The sequence below is a fragment of the Cupressus sempervirens genome, chromosome 3 (genome assembly GCF_028749045.1).
Source record: "Cupressus sempervirens isolate cs-2001-9-10 chromosome 3, ASM2874904v1, whole genome shotgun sequence".
In the NCBI taxonomy this organism is placed as follows: Eukaryota; Viridiplantae; Streptophyta; class Pinopsida; order Cupressales; family Cupressaceae; genus Cupressus; species Cupressus sempervirens.
In genome coordinates, this window is record NC_143120.1 from 21,550,992 (window position 1) to 21,574,837 (window position 23,846).

Here is a 23,846-nt window from a genome sequence, read left to right on the forward strand (position 1 = left end):
ATTCTGTAGCAAAATTCTTAATTCATTACATCACCTGCGAAGGGCAGTTCAAGTATGTATTTGCCCAACATTTCTGCTTAATGTTAGATTTGCGATATGGTGTTCTTGTTAATTTTCCCTATTACCTATTTTGTTCCTTAAAATGGTCTTGTGACCAATAAAATTGGGGGCATGCTAATTCCTTGGCCCACCATGGATTAATTAAGCTCATTGTCAACCATAACCTTCGCCTAGCTCAACTAGCTCTTGAATGGGACGCATTTGTGAATCAGACCCCTATGGAAAATCCTCAACATCCTGCCGCCAATGATACCCCTGAAGCCGGTTCTTCCAAAAAGCGGTGTTTGAAATCCTCAAGCCTACCGAAAGAAAAAACCTTAAAGCTTAAAGGAAAAGCGGAACGGGAAATCTCAAAACTCAGCCCTCATCCCATGATTACATGACAAAAACAACATGCCCCTGATAAGTTACAAGGGTTAGTTGAAACAATAAAATCCGTAGATGGTATGGAGATTTTGAGAACAAAAGAACCCTAGACAAAGAACACCCAGAAGAAGGCTAAGGAACCAACAGCGTAGAAATAAAAAACAAAAATAGCAAAAAGAAGATTCTACCCATGAGAAACCAATTTTTGAAGAAAAAGAGCCACTTGAACAAAAAAATGAAGAAGAAATTGCACACCATGATACTAATTTTAGCAAAGTATTTGGTGAAGAAGTTGGGGAGGACACTAATGTTGAGATTAATGACGAAGAGGCACTATGGAAGATTAGCAGGAGGATCTTGAAACTACAAAATTACAAAAATATGTCCATGAAGAACATGCTCAACAAGAAGAGACCGTAATACAGGAACACTCCAATACCCATACTAATGTGGTCCTTTATCAGGGTATAAATGTCGAGCATCCTCTTCCTAAAACTGCCCTTGTGATGGTTGATATTAATAAACATAAACTCCTTGTCACTCTTATAGTTCAGAATGACCCTAATCCAATTGCTACAGGAACAAGTGGAATTTATGAAGTTCTTGATGCTAAATGGGGTATGTCACTCTCTTCTAATGCACAATTATGGAAAATGGTCACTCAACTCCAACAATCCAATCAACAGTTGCAATTACAGTTACAAGCACTCGTCTCTCAGGAAAAGGGAACCATTGGTGCAACCAGAGTTGAAGCAGATACAAAGATACTTAATGTGAAGCCTATTGGATCTAGCCAAACACCTCAATTGCATGAGGACATGGAAAACCTCTAAGCTGGGGGGAATGATGGGTGTGAAAACTACTTTTGTTTTTGTATACTCTTTATGACTTTTTCCTTGTCTTAAGCCTGTCTAAACCCTTATTATGCCATTAATTGTTGAGGAATATAATGCATTTAATAAAGTCTTAAGGTTTGAAATATTTCTTGAAAAGAGTGGATGTTTAATGTATGCATATTGATATATTGTGATCTATTCTGCTACAAGAACTAAAGATGCGAGAATATGGAGTCGGCCATTCAGCTGGAAGAATAGTTTTTGAAGTTATCGTTTTGTTACATTAAGTAAATAGTTTTGAATGGCTCTATTTTGGCCATATGCTATTTTAGCCAGACAATTTTATAAATTGTTATGTATGGCCAGCGACCAAAACAAACTATTATCCATGTTTAGGAAACAGGCCAGCAGCCATTCTAGGTAGTTTTTAATATGGTTAAAGATTTTAGGCTATATAAGTGAATGTGAATTAAAAGACATATCATCGATAATCTATAAAAATACTCTATTCCAGACTACCTCTGAAATTTTAAGCACAATTTTCAAGTAGCAGTTGGTGTTTTATCTCTCACCTCGTAAACTAGAGGAGGGCCCCCTCTTGGGAAACTTGGTGAGATTCTAGTAGATTACTTTGTAAGTATTTCAGTATTATTGATTGTGTGTGTTTCTCTTAGTTTTGATTGTGTGCATTTATAATAAGGTTGCCATATATGTTTGCTAATCAAATTCACACAAAGCTTGCTAATTAATCATGAATTCAATTGTTTGATGGAATTATTGATTGCGACAGTCTTATAAAGGAATTGTTTGATGTTAATACATAAATATGTTATATAATACTATTCATTCTATTCTTCCTACCGCTCCCATTCAGCCTTGGTACTCATAATATCATCTTCTATATTCCCTTTACTATATCCTTTCAGTCGTTAAACCATAATATTTATCATACTCACAACTTTCTATCGCCATTCACAATATCCCCCGTCACCCTTTATCAACTTCTTGCTGCATCTTGTATTTTAAACCAGCTCGTTGGAAACAACTTCTTGTCACAGTCTAAGCAGATTACACATTCATTGAGATTAATTGTTTAAAAGATTGTAATTGATTGTTAATAGTATTTAGGATTAATCAATTAAAGGAGTGTTAAAAATATTTGTGATTAATTGTTTAAAGTGTGTTGATAATATTCATAGCATTCATAAAGACATTGTGTTTTGTTTCCAGGTGTGAACTTTAGATTAGAATCCATTTGTAAAAGAAGTCTTAGATGTGTGGTAATTTAGATATTTCAATTTATTGACAAGTAATAATTGCACTCATAAACCTCTTGATTTCCTATCCTCACCCCTTGAGCAAACAGTCGTGATATCTCTCGCAAGTCCACAATTCCCAGATTGACATTTTAGGGGTAATTTTTGATTCAACTATATCCATATAAAGGCCATCTAATTGAACCTTAGTTTTACCCAACAATACACCTTCCCCTTCTCTAAGAATGGTATTCAAAGTCTCCTCATGGCAATCAGCATCAAGAGGACCTATAACTTTAGCTAGATATCCCTTTAGGATCTCAACTTATCTATGAAGTGTTCTAATTTCAATCTCATCATGTTCCATGTGTCTAAGAACCTCTTTGACTCCCATAGTCATCATCTATCAGGATGTATCTCGTGTAGGCTTTCCTAACATAATATCTTTCACTCCATATTCCTCAAGACTAACAGCTTCTGTATTGGTACCTTCGAGAGGGTGAGCCACTTGTGCAAATAAGTCCTTGTTCTGTATGGAAGTGATGAATGCAATGGCATTGCATCATGTAATGGAGACTCAGGCTTGTTCAAAATTTCTGCAATATCACAAATATCATCCTCTGAAGTACGGAACTGATGCTTAGCACTTCTCATTATTTCTTTCTAAAACTATCTTCGGATATGTCTCTCTACAACCTTGGTTCTGGATGATGAAGGGATGTGTTCAACTACCTCCTTCCCTTGATCACTCTTGCTCGGAGTCTCTTGCTGTGAGGACTCTTCTTTTGTAGTCTTGGTCTCTGTAGATCCTGTAGTTTGATCCTCAACTTCCTAAGAAGATTGTTGTACACATTCTACTATATGTGCCTCCCTTGATGGCTCATAAATAACCCTTGGTTCTGGTTGCTCTTGTAATGATGGTTCCTTTTGAACATGTTCCTCTTCTAAAATTGGAGGTGGAGGAGTGACTGAACCCTTATCTACCATCGTGACCTATGGTGGAGATGGAGGAGTGAGATGAGGACCTTGTGTTTCTGGTGGCATCTGCATCCAGTTTTGCTGTCGAAGTTCACTTGTAGGGGTGTCTCTAATCTTATCTCCAACTAACTTTGTATCCATAGGCATGAAATCAAAATCTGGGATGGAGAGAACATCTTCACCTTGCTCCCTTTTCTCATTCACCCATCGTTGCACTTCATCTTCCGAAGAAGAGAGTTCTACAAGTTCTGCTTGGGTGGGTGGTAGGGTACTTGTGGTACTCTTTCTTTTCTCCAATTCTGTGGCTTTTTCCAACTGAGTTCTCATTTGTAAGGGTACATGTTCTTCCTCCTCATCTGATTATTTTTCCTCCTCATTTGATTCTTCATCTGGAATGGTCTCAGGAATAGATGAATTAGGCACTAATCTTTTACAAACTCTTTGCCTCTTGTTCATTCTAACCTTGATCCTCTTTTGTTTCTGCAAAACCATAGGAGAAGCGGGCTCTTCGTGCATTAGAGGAATCAAGGTCTCTAGAATTTCTCCCTCTTCTTGTTGACTTGACAAAATAGGAGGCAATGGAAATTCAACCTAGATATGAGAAGCTCCACCATCCTAGGGCTCTTGCGGACTCAATTCCTATTGCTAGGAAGAGACCTATTCTTCAACATGCTCCATCTAAATCCTCTAAGGAGGGCTCTCTTCCTCTTTACCTTCCTCTCTGAAGGGTGGTAGTCTCCCACTGGACGATCAAACTGGTAGACTGTTTCAGGTTTGATAGGAGATTGGAGTGCAAAGATAGGAACTATGACTTTCCTTCCCTTACCCCTTTCTGGGTGAGCATGTACATGGAAGATCACTGTATCCAAAATTGGATCAAGTGCAAAGGGTTTCCTAATCCAAATCCTTGTCATTTGAATGACATGTCTCACTCAATGATTAATATCATCTCCTTCCTCTTTATCAACTTCTGCATTCAGAATGGGTCTCTCACCAACTTTATCTGTATTGAATAGGGGATCCAATAATTCCTTGGAGTCTTGTAGCCTTATCTCATTAGGGATGGTCAAATGGAGAGCCTTTTCTGCTAGATACAAAGTCATCCTACAATAGTCTCTAATGCAGACATAATAGTCATTTGTGACGTTCATCCAATGATCTTCAATGGCATCCTCATGATAGAACTCCTTTCCTACCAAATTTTCCACTTTACCAACATTGTCAAAGAATGGCCGAGGAGAGTTATACTCTTCAAGAGGGTATTTCTCCCATTCCCACTTGAAAGTCAGGATATCTTGCTTTCTCTTCACCTAATATGCTCCAACTAAAAAAGACCAATCCCAACAAGGTCTCTGTTGTCTTTTGATCCTCTCATAAGCTGACTCAATCTGCTAGGATATTTCCATTAGGACCAACTTGTCACTAGGGTACCTTGGGAGTTTCTTCGGATTTATAGATGCACCACCTACCCGAATGTATGTAAATGTCTTGAACTAGATGAAATATGCTTTGAGAGCTATGATCTGTGCCTATGTTTCCTTGGACAATCTCTTCCCATAATCTCCCTCTATGAATTGAATGATGGCAAAGATGAAGGCATCATTTACAATCTTGTACTATTTTCTCTGTGGCGAAAGCTTCTTCTTCACCAACTAAGGATAGATTATATATGGCCATGCATTAGGGTCCTGCATACTACCTTTCTTGTATAACCCAGGATAGCTCGTTGCCCTAGCTGCAAGTAAGTACACCACATAAGAAGTCATATAGAACTTCTTATTATTCTTTACTATCCTCAACTGATCACACAAGTTTTTGCTTAGCATGGTGGCCCAATCTAGTGGTATTTTTGCATGCCTAATAGTCTCAATGAAGTTGATCGTGAATGGAGTGAGATGACCTGTTGTAGGTAAGCCCATGACTTTGCTCAAAAGAATAATGGAGTATCTAATGTCATCCTTCATGTATCCTTGAGTCATATCCACTTTGCTGATTATCTTTCTCCAAGGTGGCTTCTCAATGAAGTATAAGGAATGTATGATGTCGATAGCCTCTTGGTGATGATCCTTATACCATCTTTCATCTACTTCGTTGGAGAGTCCGATGAACTGATCTACTCTAGGTAGATGTAAAACTCTCTCGATGTTGTTAGGTCGTAGAACCAAAACCACTTCTCCGGTGATGCTCTTAACTGTCCCCTCATTAGGAATAAAATGCCAAGATAGGGTCATGATCAACTCAACTGACTATACCGACATTGGATGTGATGTTGCATTCACTAATTTAGATCGGATTAATGCAGACCTCAAGGATGATTTTTCTGTCGGATTGTTGCTAACTCTCAAGAATTCTCCTAAGTCGGTGTGTCCAAGGTTTGTATCTTTAATCTCAATGTACTCATCGAGTAACCTTGATTTTGGGTTTACGCCTTGGAACTTGTAAACAACTGGTTTCGTTGCTGATTTGGCTGTGGACGTCATCTGATTATGTTACTTGTGCATCACGAGAAAGAAAACCTGATCAGTCATTGGATAGAGAGAAAAATGCAAGTGAAAAAAAAGAACGTCCCCTTTGAGGACTTATTTATTTTTTATTTTTTGGTTTGAAAGTTTTATATTATATTTTTTTATTAATTAATTTATTTTTATTTTTTATTTTTTATTTTTTGTTTTATGTTTTTCAAATCTAAGACTAACTTTTAAACGAATTTTTCTTCTTCCGACTCTTGAATTGTGAATCCGGGAGTCAAAAAAATTAGGGGGTCCCCATTCTTGGCGAGGAATGGGACGTGTGTTTTGAATACCACAATAGTTCCTTTATATGTTAAAAATATCATTGTGCATATTCACATACTTTTTTAAGGAGCACTTCTAAAGTTTTTACTTTTGAGGAAAATGTGTTTTATTTGATATGCACTTTACCATCAATAAAGAAAACAAAAATTAAGTTATTAATTTAAAAAAAATGTTGAGGTAATTTGAATGATTCAAACTGGCTAGTAGTTGTTTAATAGAGTTTAATTGTGTGAAAACAATAAAAGAGCCTTTATACATTTATATAAATCTATTTTTCATAAAACATTTTCTACATTAAATATTATTTTTATTTTCAAAAGTTGTTAGCCTCGTGTCTCTTTCTTTTTAAATTTACGAACCAGACAATACTGAAACAAGGAAAACCTACAACTCACCCTCCTAGTTGCGTGCTTTTTAAATAAAAAGAGAGATGAACAATACTCCCTCTGATAACTTGAAATTTTTGAAACTAGGAATAAGTGAGTACTCCACTAGATCAAGAATCATAAAAGAATGTTAACACATAATAAGGAATAGGCTATTTACTTGTCAGATTATTTCCATTTGCATGTGAAACATCCACTTCAAATATGAGTTAACAAGAATTGGGTTTTGATAACAGGAGAGTGCTTAGATGAGTTCACATTGTCTTACTTGATAAATGGAATGCAATGCATAAAATTACAGACTGCAAATTCGAACTCACCATACCAATCATGCATACTCTTTTCATAGTGATGACATCGGCCAGCCTTTGCGTTTTGGTAGACCTATTGGCAGTTACAGAGAAACCCCCTAGCATGGACTTTTTCGTAGTTTAATCTATAATTTTTGTGTGGTGTTCATGATTGCTCCTAGACATATTAAGCATTTAGACTTAATTCTACTTCTTTGATTCTCTGCTAAGTTTGTGGTTTAAGCTTATAGACTCTATACTTCTATTGCTACTGTAACTTCTATGACTTCTTGACATCTACTACTTATGTTAAAAATCTTTTATATTAATATATATCTACTAGCACAGGCCTTTTGTTTTTTTTTAAATAAAAATTATTTTCCCAATTCATAAATATATTAATGGTTGTAATATTTTTATAAAGAATCTAGATAAACAATTTAATATTTTATCTTTCATTCACTAGTAACATCCATGAACATTAGAATGATTCAAAATGAATTGGCACATATATTCTCTTCTACTAATACAATTGAAATGATTCCTTGCAAACCAATTTTGTGTGCACACAGTAAACATGGGTCCCTTCTACAAACAAATCTCTCATCTCAAATCGATAGGTTGCATATATTAAGAATGAAATTCAACTATTTTGAAAATTGCCTGAAAAAACCACCATTTTGTTTTCCCATGCGATAATTACAACTTTTGTATTCCAGTTAAAGTTTCGTACTCTAGCCGAAGAAGTGAAAATACTGGCAAAGGCCAAATTCTCTTGTATGTACCCTATTACATTTGTGCAAGCATTCTTGCTAAGGAACATATAGAGGAGGTTGTTGATAAGAAATGTCAACGTCAATGCAAACACTAGACATGTCACCAACAACTTTTTCATGTTTTCTAACAAATTTTCTTCTCTCCGGCATCCTAGAATTCCAGCATGTCACAACATTCTGACCAGAACTCTCCTAGGAATAAGCCTATCAGCTTAATCATCAAAGAAGCTTATAACCTAGGCCTTGTTGTGGGTTACAGATGGAAAAATTCTTCTGATTGGCCGCTTGGGGGCTCTCTGGGGGATTGGTTGGAACTTTGTTAGATATTGGCTTCTAGGGAGTGCAGCTCTCTACAGGAACCTGATGTTTTGGCTTGGGGAGGTGCTTCTTCTGGCAAGTATTATGTTTCTTCAAGATACCTTGTGTTGATGAAGCAAGTTTTTGGTGAGGTGGAGGTCTCTTGGTGGAAGACAGTTTGGAATAGTTTTTCATGGCCTAAGTGTAACTTTTTCCTCTGGATTCTAGTTTACAACCATTGTCTTACTTGGGAAAATCTCTGCAAGCGAGGCTTCCAAGTGCCTTCCATCTGTGTTTTATGCCGCAAAAGTGAAGAGACTGTCTCTCACCTTTTTTTCCAGTGCCCCTTTGCAAAACAGATTTGGCACTTCTGGTGGAGTGTGTGGGGATGCACGTGCTGGCATGTCTCCTCTTTGTCTGAATTTTGGGACCGTTTGGGTCATCCCCCCTCCAAGACTTCTTTTCTTCAGGTTGCTTGGACTATTGGCCCTTCCCTTATCTTATGGCATGTTTGGCTTGAGAGGAATAGGAGGATCTTTCATGATGTGCAATTTGAGATCAGGCACCTATAGGGGAAAATTGTTAATTCTCTTCATGAAACTATACTAGCTAAATGTGATATTGGTGGAGGCTTGGATCCTAGTGATGTTGGTATTTACAAGTGCCTTTCCTTTACTCTTTAGAGCACTACTCCCTCGGTACCACACAATTGCTTTGGAAGTAGAGCTAGGCATCCCTCTCAGCGTGTTAATCGTGAGGGGCATTGGTCTCCTCCTAAGGTGGGTATTCTTAAAATCAACACTGATGGTTCTTCTCGGAGAAATCCTGGTCCGACTGGTATTGGGGGAGTTGGGCGTGATAGTTCTGGTGATATTCGATTTCTGTTTTATATATACAAGGGTTACCATACTAATAACCTCATGGAAGCTCTGGCTATCTTGGTTGCAGTGGAACAGTGCTGTCAACATGGCTGGAAAAGAATTATATGTGAGACTGACTCGCAGGTGGTTGTGAATTTATTGAATAGCAGGAACCTTATGCATGTTGATTGACATTTGGCTCTAGTTATTCAACAGATCATTCAGTTATGCAATTCTCTGGATTTTGTGTCTTTTATGCATATCCCTCATGAGTGGAATGGTGTGACTGACTGTCTAGCTAAATGGGCCTCTAAGCATGGTCCAAATTGGAACATTATTGATCATAGGATGCTTCCCCTTGATTTATCTCAGATGCTGGTTCAACTTGTGGACTAGGATAAAGCTTTGTAGTTCTCTTTGTTTCTTGTGTTGTTCTGCTCTCTTTGGTATTCAATAAAATTTTTACCCCTCTTTTAGTCAAAAAAACCAAAAAACCATTATTTATCATAATCACATAATAGATTTGCAATACACAACCACCTAAATAAAACATATTTATTGAAGGGGCAAGTTATATACATAAATCAATGAACAGAATTACAATAAATTAGCCAACTTTGGTTTATGCTCTTTGGACAGACTAAAAGCCTGACTGACAAATAATGAAAAAGACAATATGAGCTTCACTATGCAAACATCTATCAATGCTACTCTGCTCATCTTAAGGAGCAAAAGGAATTGTCCCGCTTGGGAAGGAAAATGTGGGAAATCTTCCTTGTACAACAGATTCCTGAACGCAGTAGGGATGGAAATCTCATAAATAAGGCAATACCTGCAGCCAAATTGCAATCAAATATGGAAAATGTAAGGATCATCAAAAGTAAAGAAATTTTGAAATTGTTACAATGAAAATAAAGCAAATTCTCTTCGGCTTACTGTTATTAAGCTTTATTAGTTCAGAAGGTTTAAACAATCTTCCTTCATTTGAGAAAGCTTAGAAAACCAACGGATTCAAATATAAGATTGCTCTTCCGCACTCTGCAACCTATTTGCTCTAGGTATGGCTCTGTACACAAAAAGAATGTTAGGGAAACCGATTCAAATAATACGAATGAGCTGATATTAGCTCTTCTGTTGCCACAATGGTTATGGTAGTTAAGAAAACTCTAAATTGAATATAATCATAAAAAAATTGAACACGTTAAAAACAATACCAGAGTTGTGAACCATACCTCTGTTGCCTTGGAAATTCCTGAACCATAAAGATTCTTGCTTGCTGTTTCTGGATATACGTCGGTCCAGACTCCACTTGTGATTGGAAACAATATATTGTGTTCTTCCCTTGAGTTTGCCGTTTCATTTATGTTTTAAGACAAAATCTTTAGTAATGTATTTTGATGAAATGAAATCATCTTTGTTCAATGAAAATCTGAAATCCCATGCTCTGTACTAGAACAGTTGGTGGAATTCAAGCTTTTTTCACCTACATTCCAGATTGGTGTTGTGAAGAGAAGGCTTTGTATTTCCCTTTCATATGCTCTAATACAGTTGCTATCGCAGGCAAAAATTTGAAGAGAATCGGAACAATGTCGTTCCTTTTGTTCTGAACAATCTTTCCATCAGCATTAGCATTACTTTCTGTTGTTAATTCTGTATGGCCAACCATACAATAATTAGCCTATTGTTTGAACATCTTGATCCTTGAAATAAAAAGAGGAATTATTCTTACCATCGAAATCAGCACTGAAAACACCACACTCTAGGTCACACAATCTTCAGCATTCGGGAAAAACCTGTTTGATTTTTCTGCTAATTAAAATTGATAAATTTGAATAGAAAACCTGAACACTGAAATCATATTGAAATTCGTCAGTTAGAATTAATCGATAGAACTATTGTTGGAATTTAAGCTTTTATGAGTTTTATCACCTGTATTCCAAATTGTTATTGTGAAGAGAAGACAATTATCCGAGCTAAGTAATTGAAGACAATGGAGCGAATATCCTTCCTCTTGTTCTCAAAAATCTTTCTATCTAATGCCAACCGGATAATAATTAGCATTTTATTAGGGTTAGCACTATCTAATATCTGAAACAGGGCTATTGTTTAAACATATTGAGGCTTGATATAGAAATTGAAATTATTCTTATTACCATTCAAATCGGCTCTGAAATTAATTTTGTACTTTCCCCACAAAAACTGCTTTCTTGGCAACACAATGTTAAACATTCAGCAATGACCTGCTTTTAACTTTTCAGCAAAATCTGCCAATTTAAGATATCAAATATTTACAACATAGAAAGTACAATACACTGGCAACAAATCAGAGATGCTACAATTGTCCACAAAATATGTAACTTTAACTTTAATATTTTAATTAATAAAAAAGACTATTCGTAAAATAATTATTTCTTTAAACTCTGTTCGACTTCAAGCATATTTTCTCTGATTCCTAACAATCGAATGATAATGTAGAAAGGACATACTTTTTCTCTGATTCATGCCTCGTAAACTTTGAACTAAATGGTCAATTATAAACTGCCTTCGTTGCATATTCCTTTTAACAGTTTTAACCTTGAATAAATAAGACTCGTACAAATTTCTTGTTAACCAAAACCACAATAAGAAATTTGAATAGATAACCTGCACACTGAAATCATATTCAAACTTGATCTGTCAGGAATAATCCAGCCGGAGGCAAGGAACAACACAGTCACTCAAATTAAAAGCACCTCTGGTTGAACTGCAGCGCTCCCTGAAGTGGATGAGAAACAGAGTCTTCAAGTTTATCCTATAATTCAATCAATTATTCTTTCCATTCTGCTCATTGTCCTGCAATTAATCATGCACCATCAAGGAGAGATATAATTGTTTCAAATTGAATGCTTTAATAAAAAAAATAAAAAAATAAAAATCTCAAAGACATTATTTATTGAATGAACAGAACAGGTCAGAACTAGTAATAATGTTTATCAAATCTTTGAAAGTGAATAATACTGTAATAATGTACGGTGAATGTTTGCAAGTCCATTTTAGCATTCATTATGTGGAGCAAAGATTGTAGTGGAGAAAAGCAATGAAAAATGAGAATTGAGTTTGTTCTCCGTACCTGTGTAATTCTGAAACTTGACAGTCACAGAACTAATGATGGTAGAAAGATATGAAGGAATTTGTTGTGTAAATTTCTATTTTCAGCAAGAGGAAATTGCATTTATTGAGGAACAAAACATGCTCCATTTGTGAATGATGGTGCCTGGTTTATTATAGTTGTACAACGTGGTTTTAAGCTACTCTACAAAAGCATTTTCAATATAAAGAAAATATGTGATAAAATTTGTAATAGAATTTGTGAATTAAACTTACTTTGTCTTCATGTTGAATATACAGACGTAAAGGAGATCAAGATCAAAAGATATAATCATTATATTGTATTGTAAAATCTTTTTCTGAATGTTGTGAAAAGGCAGTCAATAGTGGCATCCATTACTCTGAAACATTTTACTCTCCAAGATTCGTACAAACACAGAATCCAAATTACAACTGAAAACCCAAGTGCACTGCCCATTCCCATTCCCACATCCCACCACATATCTTCTTGCAACATTTCTTTGTTTTCTTCATCATCATTGGAAGAAACGGGCTGTTTTCTTGAGCATGGCAAATTGATTTGCAGGCCACAGAGATCTAAATTGTTGGAAAAAGATGAGGCATCAAATGTCATCATTTGTCCTCCTTGCGGTATCACTCCTGATAGGTTATTATGAGAAACATCAAAATAGCTCAAATATGTAAGATACATCAGTTCAACAGGAAACATTCCAGCCAATTCATTTCTGGAAAGGTCAAGTGATTCTAGCCATACCATACTTCCCAAGGATTTTGGAATCTCGCCACTGAAATGGTTTCTGGAAATGTTGAGAATTATCAATACTTTTAGGGATTCAATATCCCAAGGTATTTTACCTGTTAAATTGTTGTCTGATAGATCAAGACATTTTACTAATCTCAATATTCTTGTATACTCCATGTCTTGTCCTTTGTTTCTAATGATTATACTATCTATATAAATGCCACCACCGCCTGTAAATCCAAGAGTTTCTGTATTTTCTGTCTGATTTGTCATTGCACTTGAGTTCATAAAGCCACTTGGAATAGTGCCTGAAAATTTGTTGCTTGATAGATCCAATATCTGAAGATTTTGTAGCTTTGATAATGCTGAAGGAATTTGGCTGACAAATCTATTTGATTTCAATACTAGGATGCGAAGACTTTGCAAGCTTTCAATCCAAGTAGAAATACCTCCATGAATATTGTTATTCCTCAAATCTAAGATTTCCAAAGAACTACAATTTCTAAGGGACGATGGTATGTTCCCATTTAGCCTATTGAAACCCAGTTTCAATGTTTCTAGATGAGTCATATTCCCAAATATATTTGGAATTGTGCCCTTAAGTTCATTCTTTTCTAGATTTAGCATGGACAACATGGAGCATTGGCACAAACTTGAGGGAATCTTACCTCTAAGCATGTTATTTGACAAATCCAAAACTTCTAAATTATTTGACTCGCAGATAGAATGTGGAATGACACCAGTCAAATTGTTTTTTGCGAGTGACAAAAATTCTAGATTTTGTCTAATTTTACCAATTCTTGTTGAGATGGGTCCATGAAATAGATTCTCTGAAAGATCCAAGAAGTTCACATTTTGTAGAGGAAGGGGAATATTTCAATAAAAAAATAAAAAAATAAAAATCTCAAAGACATTATTTATTGAATGAACAGAACAGGTCAGAACTAGTAATAATGTTTATCAAATCTTTGAAATTGTATGATAACCTTTTGTACGGTGAATGTTTGCAAGTCCATTTTAGCATTCATTATGTGGAACAAAGATTGTAGTGGAGAAAAGCAATGAAAAATGAGAATTGAGTTTGTTCTCCGTACCTGGGTAATTCTGAAACTTGACAGTCACAGAACTAGTGATGGTAGAAAGATATGAAGGAATTTGTTGTGTAAATTTCTATTTTCAGCAAGAGGAAATTACATTTATTGAGGAACAAAACATGCTCCATTTGTGAATGATGGTGCCTGATCTATATATCCAACATAATATTGTAGACTTGCAATTGGAACCTGACATAATACACATAAAGATTACGTTTATTATAGTTGTACAACGTGGTTTTAAGCTACTCTACAAAAGCATTTTCAATACAAAGAAAATATGTGATAAAATTTGTAATAAAATTTGTGAATTAAACTTACTTTGTTTTCATGTTGAATATACAGACTAAAGGAGATCAAGATCAAAAGATATAGTCATTATATTGTATTGTAAAATCTTTTTCTGAATGTTTGGAAAAGGCAGTCAATAGTGGCATCCATTACTCTGAAACATTTTACTCTCCAAGATTCGTACAAACACAGAATCCAAATTACAACTGAAAATCCAAGTGCACTGCCCATTCCCATTCCCACATCCCACCACATATCTTCTTGCAACATTTCTTTGTTTTCTTCATCATCATTGGAAGAAACAGGTTTATTCCTTGAGCATGACACATTGATTTGTAGGCCACAGAGATCTAAATTGTTGGAAAAAGATGAGGCATCAAATGTCATCATTTGTCCTCCTTGCGGTATCACTCCTGATAGGTTATTATGAGAAACATCAAAATAGCTCAAATATGTCAGATACATCAGTTCAACAGGAAACATTCCAGCCAATTCATTTCTGGAAAGGTCAAGTGATTCTAGCCATACCATACTTCCCAAGGATTTTGGAATCTCGCCACTGAAATGGTTTCTGGAAATGTTGAGAATTATCAATACTTTTAGGGATTCAATATCCCAAGGTATTTTACCTGTTAAATTGTTGTCTGATAGATCAAGACATTTTACTAATCTCAATATTCTTGTATACTCCATGTCTTGTCCTTTGTTTCTAATGATTATACTATCTATATAAATGCCACCACCACCCGTAAATCCAAGAGTTTCTGTATTTTCTGTCTGATTTGTCATTGCACTTGAGTTCAAAAAGCCACTTGGAATAGTGCCTGAAAATTTGTTGCTTGATAGATCCAATATCTGAAGATTTTGTAGCTTTGATAATGCTGAAGGAATTTGGCTGACAAATCTATTTGATTTCAATACTAGGATGCGAAGACTTTGCAAGCTTTCAATCCAAGTAGAAATACCTCCATGAATATTGTTATTCCTCAAATCTAAGATTTCCAAAGAACTACAATTTCTAAGGGACGATGGTATGTTCCCATTTAGCCTATTGAAACCCAGTTTCAATGTTTCTAGACGAGTCATATTCCCAAATATATTTGGAATTGTGCCCTTAAGTTCATTCTTTTCCAGATTTAGCATGGACAACATGGAGCATTGGCACAAACTTGAGGGAATCTTACCTCTAAGCATGTTATTTGACAAATCCAAAACTTCTAAATTATTTGACTCGCAGATAGAATGTGGAATGACACCAGTCAAATTGTTTTTTGCGAGTGACAAAAATTCTAGATTTTGTCCAATTTTACCAATTCTTGTTGGGATGGGTCCATGAAATAGATTCTCTGAAAGATCCAAGAAGTTCACATTTTGTAGAGGAAGGGGAATATTTCCTTGTAGCTTATTATTATGCAAATCAATAGTTGAGCCTTCAAGATAATTATGCTCAAATCCAAGCAACTTGAAGGGTAAATTATCTACAAATTGATTAGAAGAGAGGTTGAGATAAGAAAGGTGCCTAGAATCCCATAGCCAATCCGGAATACTTCCACTGAGAGAGTTTTCAGACAAATCTAGTATGCGTAAGAAGTATTGAGTTGAAATGAAAGCTGGAAAATTTCCTTGCATATTACAAGATCCTAAATCCATGTATTCAAGTTGAAAATTAGGAATATAAGTGGCATTCACTTTTACAGTCAGCATATTCCTAGAAAGAGATAACTCTTGGATATTATGGAGTTTATCAAAAATAGAAAGTGTTAAAAGTTCCATTTAGTTGGTTGTGTCTAAGATCAAGTGTCGTTAATTTGGTGAGCTTGCCTAAGAAGGTTGGGATTGTGCCATTCAAAGAGTTGGAACTTAGGTCAAGATATGTGAGCTTTGATAGCTTACCTAAAAATGCTGGGATGTGGCCACTTATAGAATTGTAACTTAGGTCAAGATATGTGAGCTTTGATAGCTTACCCAAAAATGCTGAGACGGTACCACTGTGAGAGCCTCCATGTAGGACAAGATGTCCCAGTTTGGAAAGGTTACCTAAGAAGGATGGGATTGTCTCATTCAAAGAGTTAAACCTCAACTCAAGATATAAAAGTTCTAATAACTGACCCAAAGATGTTGGGATGATGCCAGTCAAGAAATTTCCCAAAGTAAGATGTGTGAGTTTGGAAAGGTTGCCCAATTTTGGAGGGATTGTACCATTCAAATACTTAGAACTCAGCCCAAGAAATGTCATGTCCCCTTTTCAAATAATTAAAAAATAATAATCTTTGCTAAGACAGGCAGGCCCAAGAAAGTGAAGTTTCGGAAAAAGGGAGTTAATCTTTGGAAACCGTTGGACTAATAAATGATAATTATTATTAAAATATGTTTCATTAACCTCTCTTGGACGTGAGTTACAGTTATGCCCTTTTTAAAGAGGTTTGGAGGCATTTTGGGCTCATTCCAGAACTTGATTTTTGCTCATTCTTTGTTATTCTTCAGAGGCTGCCAAACCTGTGGAGAAGGAGACCCAAGAACGGGAGTTTGCAGGTTTCCAGGGAGACCCAAGAACGGGAGTTTGCAGGTTTCCAGGAAGGCTAAGGACGGGAGTTTGAAGCCATTCCATGTGCATGCTCATACAGAGTTTGCCTTTGTGCTGAACAGTGCAGATTTGTGAGTTTCCGAGTGTATTTTTGTGAGAGTTTGGTGTTTCCGGTTGAGTATTTCATATCAATTTTGGTTGCTACTGTATTTTATACTTTAAGCTGTTAAAATAGATCTGAATATATATATTGGGACGTGATTAAACTTCTGAGATAGATTATTAGTGTTCTTGTGGTGTTTCTGGGCATATTTTGTGCTATTTCGGGAGCCCGATGAGCATAGTTTTGGTCCTACATTTTCGAGTTGTTTGTAAAGGCTATACGGATCTGGAAATGTCAATTTGTAGGCTGTTATGCTGCTGAAAGTTCTGTAAAAATTTCCATTTTCAGATTCATTAATAATTTGTGAAGTTGTGAAGCTTTTAGCACTATTTTCAACATACCCGATTTGGGGTTTCTGGAGGAATTTGGTGGATCTTTGTGATATCAGTTGTTTGATTTTGAAAATCTGATTAGAGGCATGAAATAACATATCAAATCAGAAAAAGGGACATTTCAGTGGTATCAGAGCCATGATCTTGCCAGCTTGAGGGTTTGTAGAAGTTTGCAGGTCAGTTTTGACAACTACCCAGATCTTGCATTTCAGTTTTGAGAACTACCCAAATCTTGCATGTCATAATTTATGATTGCATGTTGCTTCTAATCAGCTGCATGTAAAAATTTATGGTTGCATTCTACTTCTAATCATTTTCATGTTAGTTCTTGGTGAATTTGGTGGTTGTAGAAGTTTGCATTTCAGTTTTGACAAGTACCCAGATCTTGCATGTCAGTTTTGACAACTACCCAGATCTTGCATGTCATAATTTGGTGGTTGCATGTTGCTTCTAATCAGTTGCATGTCCAAATCTATGGTTGCATGCTACTTCTAATCATTTGCATGTTAGTTCTTGGTGTTTGAAGAAGTTATATCCTATTGGGGTTACACTCTACTTTATCCAGAATGGACAGGTATAGTACAGAGTCTCAGAGGGAACGATCTTGGACAATTGATAGCCAGAGTCAAAATAGTAGAAAGGATGGTTATTTAGACATTCGAGATAAACTTATGAAAATAAGCCATGACATGTCTAAACAGTTGGTTGAGCACCACCGTATAATGAATGACATGTTATCTGACCCAGCTAAGGTGGATAAGTTGACTAGATTTCTATTTGGCAGATTTTCTCATAGGACAGATGATACAATTCCCAAGAACTTGCATGAGGAGTTTGAGAAACTAGCTGATAGCCAGGTAGAGGTCTCAGATTCTACTCTGCCACAGGAGGTGGTGGGAAAGGATATTACACAGATTGATAGTAACGGTCAACTTGATACTCAAATTAAGACAATTGTTTACAGGTTGTCAAAGGGTGATGCCACAGGTATTCAGGATGGTATAGTTACAACAGGCAGTGACTTCAGTGTAGTGGGTTCAGATGATGATTATGAGGATGTTGTTGTGCAGGATGGTGAGATACCTGGTAGAGATGAGCAGACATTGAGCATTCATGACTTTGCTGAGAAAGAGTACCAGACACAGTTAGATGCTTCATCACATGAGGTTGAGGCTGGTAGTACTTCACATGATTTGTCCAGCCAGCTGAAGGTGAACAAAGATAGTAGTGTGACTTCATTATCTCATCATGATAGGTATGTGGAGTTAGTTGGTATTGGTCATATTACTCAGATGAGGAGTTTTCTTGAGTTACCAGTTGATTCTAGTTTACGGATATGGACTCGAGATTGTTATATTGGCATTTGGGATTCAGTTGACTGGAGATCTTTAACACTTTTTGGTAGCAGTGTTTGTTTGGGTGCTATCATGGATTTGATTAGCAGATTACACGGTGTTGTCTTTTCTTGTGCCAGTATCTTGTCTGATGTTGGGATTAGTTTTTATACACCAATGTTGGGCTTTTTTCATATATCCAGTCGGCCATACTTGCTAGAATGTGTTGATGATATCTCATATTTGGCAGTGTGTATAGATGAGTCCCAGGATCATATTGGCATTGATGACATCCAGAAGGATGCAGTGGGCAGTTTTGAAGACTTAGTTCCCTTGGGTATAGAGGAGTTGGACAGAAATGCTAATGTTTTTGATACTTTGTATGCTGATATGAGCTTTAGATTTGATTCACAGGATATGGATGGTAATACTCTAGAGACTAGTAACTTTGAGGACACTCCTTCAGATAGTGCATCAGAGGAGGTTTGTAGGAGACAGTCAAACCAGTGCCATCATGTGTCTAATCAGTTGAGAGTTAGTGACCAAGACATTGCTATCACTTGCCAACATTTCGATGCTGCTCATCAGTTGTTAGCAGTTTATGGATGGGGTTCTCCTACTAGTGTTGAGCAGGGAGGAAGTTATCTTTCCTTGACAGAGATCCACTCTTTATGGGAGGCTATTCGGATTTTGAGACAAAATTATATGCAGTTGGTAGCCGACAGAGATTATCTTATGGAGTGGGGCAGTACAACATATGATGCATTGTTGGCCAAGGAAGATGAGGTGAGTGAGCTTACTGAGCAGCTTGAGGTGACTTCTGAGACTCTTGAGAGTACACAGTTGGCTCTCAAGGAGTCACAGTTTCATTTGGCTAAGGTGACCATGGAGTTAGAGCGACTAAAGTCTTTACCTAATTCTATACAGTCACAAGCTATGGTGTTTGGTGATCCGAGGATGTCCATGGCCGAGATTGTTAGAGACAATGGAGACGGGGATGCATCCATCCTTGATACTAACATTGGCACATCAGGTTCATTCCCACTAGAGTCAAGTTCAATTGAGTTGGGTACTGTAGCAGATTTTTGTGGTGTGCCTGACATGGTGGTGACCTCTAGTACTAATGGCACGAAGACTAGAGATGTTGTATCAAAGACCATGTGTGACGTTGGTGAGCTGATAGTTGGCATGGTTCCTACTAGTAATACTACTCCCTTCGCAATCTCTTTAGAGGTAGTAGTCAGTTCCAACTTGGTTAATGATCGATTGCAGTTAGTTACATCTGGATTGCAGTCTGAGCCACTGACTGAGATTGGCGCATTCTATCGGCATTACACTGTGAGGTACGCTCATCAATTTACCTTTGATGACCATGTTGATGAGATTATGATACAGAGATGTACTTTGGTTCCTAGTGCTTATCATCAGTTATGGAATAGTTTGATGCCTCGAGATGAGAGTTGTGATGGGCACAACATGGCGACAGGTTCTGTAGTTGATAGCTTGATAATATATGACTTAGAGCAGGAGTTTTGGAGTGATGCTTCAGCAAGTGTTGTTATTGATTCTACTCCTTTGGCTATGACATCTCCTGACTTAGCTAGTGATCAGTCGCAGTGGGTTGTATCACTTGTTCATGGTGAGCTGTTGACTGAGGTTGGGTTTTTTAATCAACATTATATTGCAGGGTATGTACATCAGTTAAAAATTGATCCTTATGCTGAGGAGTTGATGGCAGGAAAATTTGGTTTGGGTTCCATTTCTTGTTGTTTATCTTGTGATGGCTTTTCACCATCAGGGGTGCATGGGAGTTATGGTTATGAGACAGTGGCCAATGATCTACAGAGTTGTGTTGACTGCAGGAGTTGTACAGTGTGTGGATTCTCCATACTTGGTATAGTTTCATTTGAGAGCATTCACCATTGTTGCAGAGTTGGATTGTACATTCCATATAGGCCAGTGGAATGCATTGATGGTATTTACTATGATGGTAGTCCACTTTACTTGGGTTTTGATATTCTAAGAGTTTGTGTCTCATGGCTTTTTGACTGTGGTAATGGTGATTTTGGAGTTTGGTTGAGCTATAATTTCCAGTTTGATTATGGATTCCTCTTGGTCATATTGCAGAGGATCTTGGAGGAGTCTGTGTTAATTGGTAGTAGTATAGTTCATGACTACATTTGGGATCCAGGAGGATTGATTGGTTTATTGTTCAGCCATTGCTTGAGGACAAGCAATGTTTGGGAGGGGAGGACTTGTCATGTCCCCTTTTCAAATAATTAAAAAATAATAATCTTTGCTAAGACAGGCAGGCCCAAGAAAGTGAAGTTTCGGAAAAAGGGAGTTAATCTTTGGAAACCGTTGGACTAATAAATGATAATTATTATTAAAATATGTTTCATTAACCTCTCTTGGACGTGAGTTACAGTTATGCCCTTTTTAAAGAGGTTTGGAGGCATTTTGGGCTCATTCCAGAACTTGATTTTTGCTCATTCTTTGTTATTCTTCAGAGGCTGCCAAACCTGTGGAGAAGGAGACCCAAGAACGGGAGTTTGCAGGTTTCCAGGGAGACCCAAGAACGGGAGTTTGCAGGTTTCCAGGAAGGCTAAGGACGGGAGTTTGAAGCCATTCCATGTGCATGCTCATACAGAGTTTGCCTTTGTGCTGAACAGTGCAGATTTGTGAGTTTCCGAGTGTATTTTTGTGAGAGTTTGGTGTTTCCGGTTGAGTATTTCATATCAATTTTGGTTGCTACTGTATTTTATACTTTAAGCTGTTAAAATAGATCTGAATATATATATTGGGACGTGATTAAACTTCTGAGATAGATTATTAGTGTTCTTGTGGTGTTTTCGGGCATATTTTGTGCTATTTCGGGAGCCCGATGAGCATAGTTTTGGTCCTACATTTTCGAGCTGTTTGTAAAGGCTATACGGATCTGGAAATGTCAATTTGTAGGCTGTTATGCTGCTGAAAGTTCTGTAAAAATTTCCATTTTCAGATTCATTAATAATTTGTGAAGTTGTGAAGCTTTTAGCACTATTTTCAACATACCCGATTTGGAGTTTCTGGAGGAATTTGGTGGATCTTTGTGATATCAGTTGTTTGATTTTGAAAATCTGATTAGAGGCATGAAATAACATATCAAATCAGAAAAAGGGACATTTCAAGAAATGTGAGGTCTGAAAGCTTACACATAGATGATGGAATTGTGCCACTCAAAGAGTTCCAAGAGAGATCAAGGTGTGTGAGCTTTGATAGATTTCCTAGAAATGTAGGAATTGTACCATTCAAAGAATTAGAACTCAGCTCAAGATATGTGAGCTCTGAAAGCTCACCAATAGATGATGGAATGGTGCCACTCAAAGAATTCTGAGAGATATCAAGGTGTGTCAGTTTTGACAGATTTCCTAGAAATGTAGGAATTGAACCATTCAAATACTTAGAACTCAGCCCAAGAAATGTGAGCTCTGAAAGCTTACACATAGATGATGGAATTGTGCCACTCAAAGAGTTCCAAGAGAGATCAAGGTGTGTGAGCTTTGATAGATTTCCTAGAAATGTAGGAATTGTACCATTCAAAAGATTCCAATACAGATCAAGATATGTTAAGTTGGAGAGATTGACGATCTCTTTTGGAATTTGACCAACAAAGTTAGAGTCATACAAGCTTAAATACCTCAAGTTCCTGAGCTTGTTAAATTGTGAAGGGATTGCAAGAGAAGGGGAGAAAGCATTCGAAGTCAAGTTCAAGTGCTGGAGATGTCGCAGTTGGAATAGTCCTCCACGGAGTTCCGTCCATGACATGAATGGCCAGAACTCATCACGATCCCATGACGCATTGAGGGACTGAGGACTGAGATCCAGGGAGATGACATGAGCAGTGATTGGGTGGCACGTCACTCCCTCCCATTCGCAGCAGTTAAATCCCTTCCACGATTGCAGAGTGTTGAAAGAGGAAGTGAAGTTGAGGCCCCCTTTCAAATCCAGCAGGGAATTCCTGTCATCTGCATGACATGATTCAGATGAACAAGGAATTCCTCGACTCATCAGAATTACTAACAACAACATCATCATCAACATCTTCACGGCCTTCATTGCAGATTGCACTACAATTTGTCTACTCTTCCGTCAAACAACTCTCTCTCTCTCTGTGGAGGAAAATGATGGTAAACGAAGCTGATTTATAATTGTCTCTGCTCAGAGTGAAAGTAGGGAGAAATCTCCTCCATTCAAAATTTCCACGATTGTACGTACATGATTGTGATCTTCCCTAAAGTCATGCTTATTTGCAGAGTCAAGAATAGTGTTCGGTATAAAATTAATATTCAATTTTATGGGATCTTTCAAACTTAAAATCTCGTCTTTTATTTGCAGAGAGTCAAGAATCGTGTTCGGTATAAAATTAATACGCAATTTTATGGGATCTTTCAAACTTAAAATCTTTTGTTTTTATTTGCAGAGTCAAGAATCGTGTTAGGTATAAAAGGTTTTTTTCTCACACGCGAAAAGAAAAGTTAGTTTAATCAAGCTTTCTCCCAGTATCTTGACCCACTTAATTACAGCCCTCAAATATAAGTCTAGAGTCAATCATGTAAAACAATAACTGTGTAAATTTAGCTATTCTTCTTTCGGACTGTTTACTTTGTGGGTGATGAAAAAACATTATAGAGTTGTGGAATTTCCTGAAAAATTGGGGAAAAGTTTGTGGGGACAAAATTGGAATCTCACTCTATTTTACTTTTCTCCTTTAGCATACGGCTGATAGACTGGTTTTGTCCTCCGTAAGGATGATTAACCAACAACAATATTTTGAATCATTCCAACTTGTGTCAATTTTATTTGTTTGTGTATGTGTTAGATAATAGCAATTGCATCTAGTTGTGCAATAGGTGCATCTAAAATGTATGGAAGATAAATTAATTTTTTTAAATAGTCTAATTAGAAGTTGATGTTATATTTTATAACAAATATCTTAATAAAGAAGTGACAAACTTATATCATGTTTTGCAATAGAAAGAGTGTCAATTCTTAGGTAGTTTTAGATTTATTACAGAAGAATTGTATCTAAATATAATTATATAGTAGTATTTGTATGTATTCTTGGTTGATTTTAGTTTTCTATGCTTTTTCTTTTTACATTATAATTAATCATACATATTCTGACCTTTGTTCAATCTATTATTTTGTTTTATATTGTCATATTTTATTAGCTCTTATTTTCATATTTAATTTATATATTTATCAATTTTTTGTGTAACAAATCAGTAGTATTATATTGAAAATAAAGAGAGTGCTCCTTTGTATGAAATCTCCTTCTTATGAAAAGTAGGAAAACATTGTGCTTTCTTCTCTTTT

The 23,846-nt window shown here is 36.5% G+C and overlaps 1 protein-coding gene, 1 long non-coding RNA gene and 1 pseudogene across 4 annotated transcripts; all 3 read right to left on the minus strand.

Annotated features, from left to right (window-relative positions):
- Window positions 1-9,441: 9,441 nt before the first annotated feature.
- Window positions 9,442-11,516, minus strand: LOC149564551 (uncharacterized). 2 transcript variants are annotated; one of them, XR_016361853.1, is made up of 4 exons: window positions 11,387-11,516; window positions 10,133-10,550; window positions 9,837-9,966; window positions 9,442-9,732 (listed from the first exon to the last, which is right to left on the minus strand). It is a non-coding gene; the product is annotated as an uncharacterized LOC149564551 (long non-coding RNA). The 2 variants fall into 2 exon arrangements; XR_016361854.1 differs by lacking the exon at window positions 11,387-11,516 and adding an exon at window positions 10,630-10,656.
- A 789-nt stretch (window positions 11,517-12,305) lies between these two features.
- On the minus strand, window positions 12,306-13,341 carry LOC149564552 (receptor like protein 22-like). The gene has a single exon (XM_089818104.1). It carries the CDS (start codon window positions 13,318-13,320, stop codon window positions 12,322-12,324), a length of 999 nt encoding a protein of 332 aa, XP_089674230.1. The 5' UTR covers window positions 13,321-13,341; the 3' UTR covers window positions 12,306-12,321.
- Window positions 13,342-14,200: 859 nt separating this feature from the next.
- Window positions 14,201-22,778, minus strand: LOC149564553 (uncharacterized; annotated as a pseudogene). Its single transcript, XR_016361371.1, has 3 exons — window positions 21,652-22,778; window positions 19,457-19,503; window positions 14,201-16,376 (listed from the first exon to the last, which is right to left on the minus strand). The product of XR_016361371.1 is annotated as an uncharacterized LOC149564553 (transcript).
- Window positions 22,779-23,846: the final 1,068 nt, after the last annotated feature.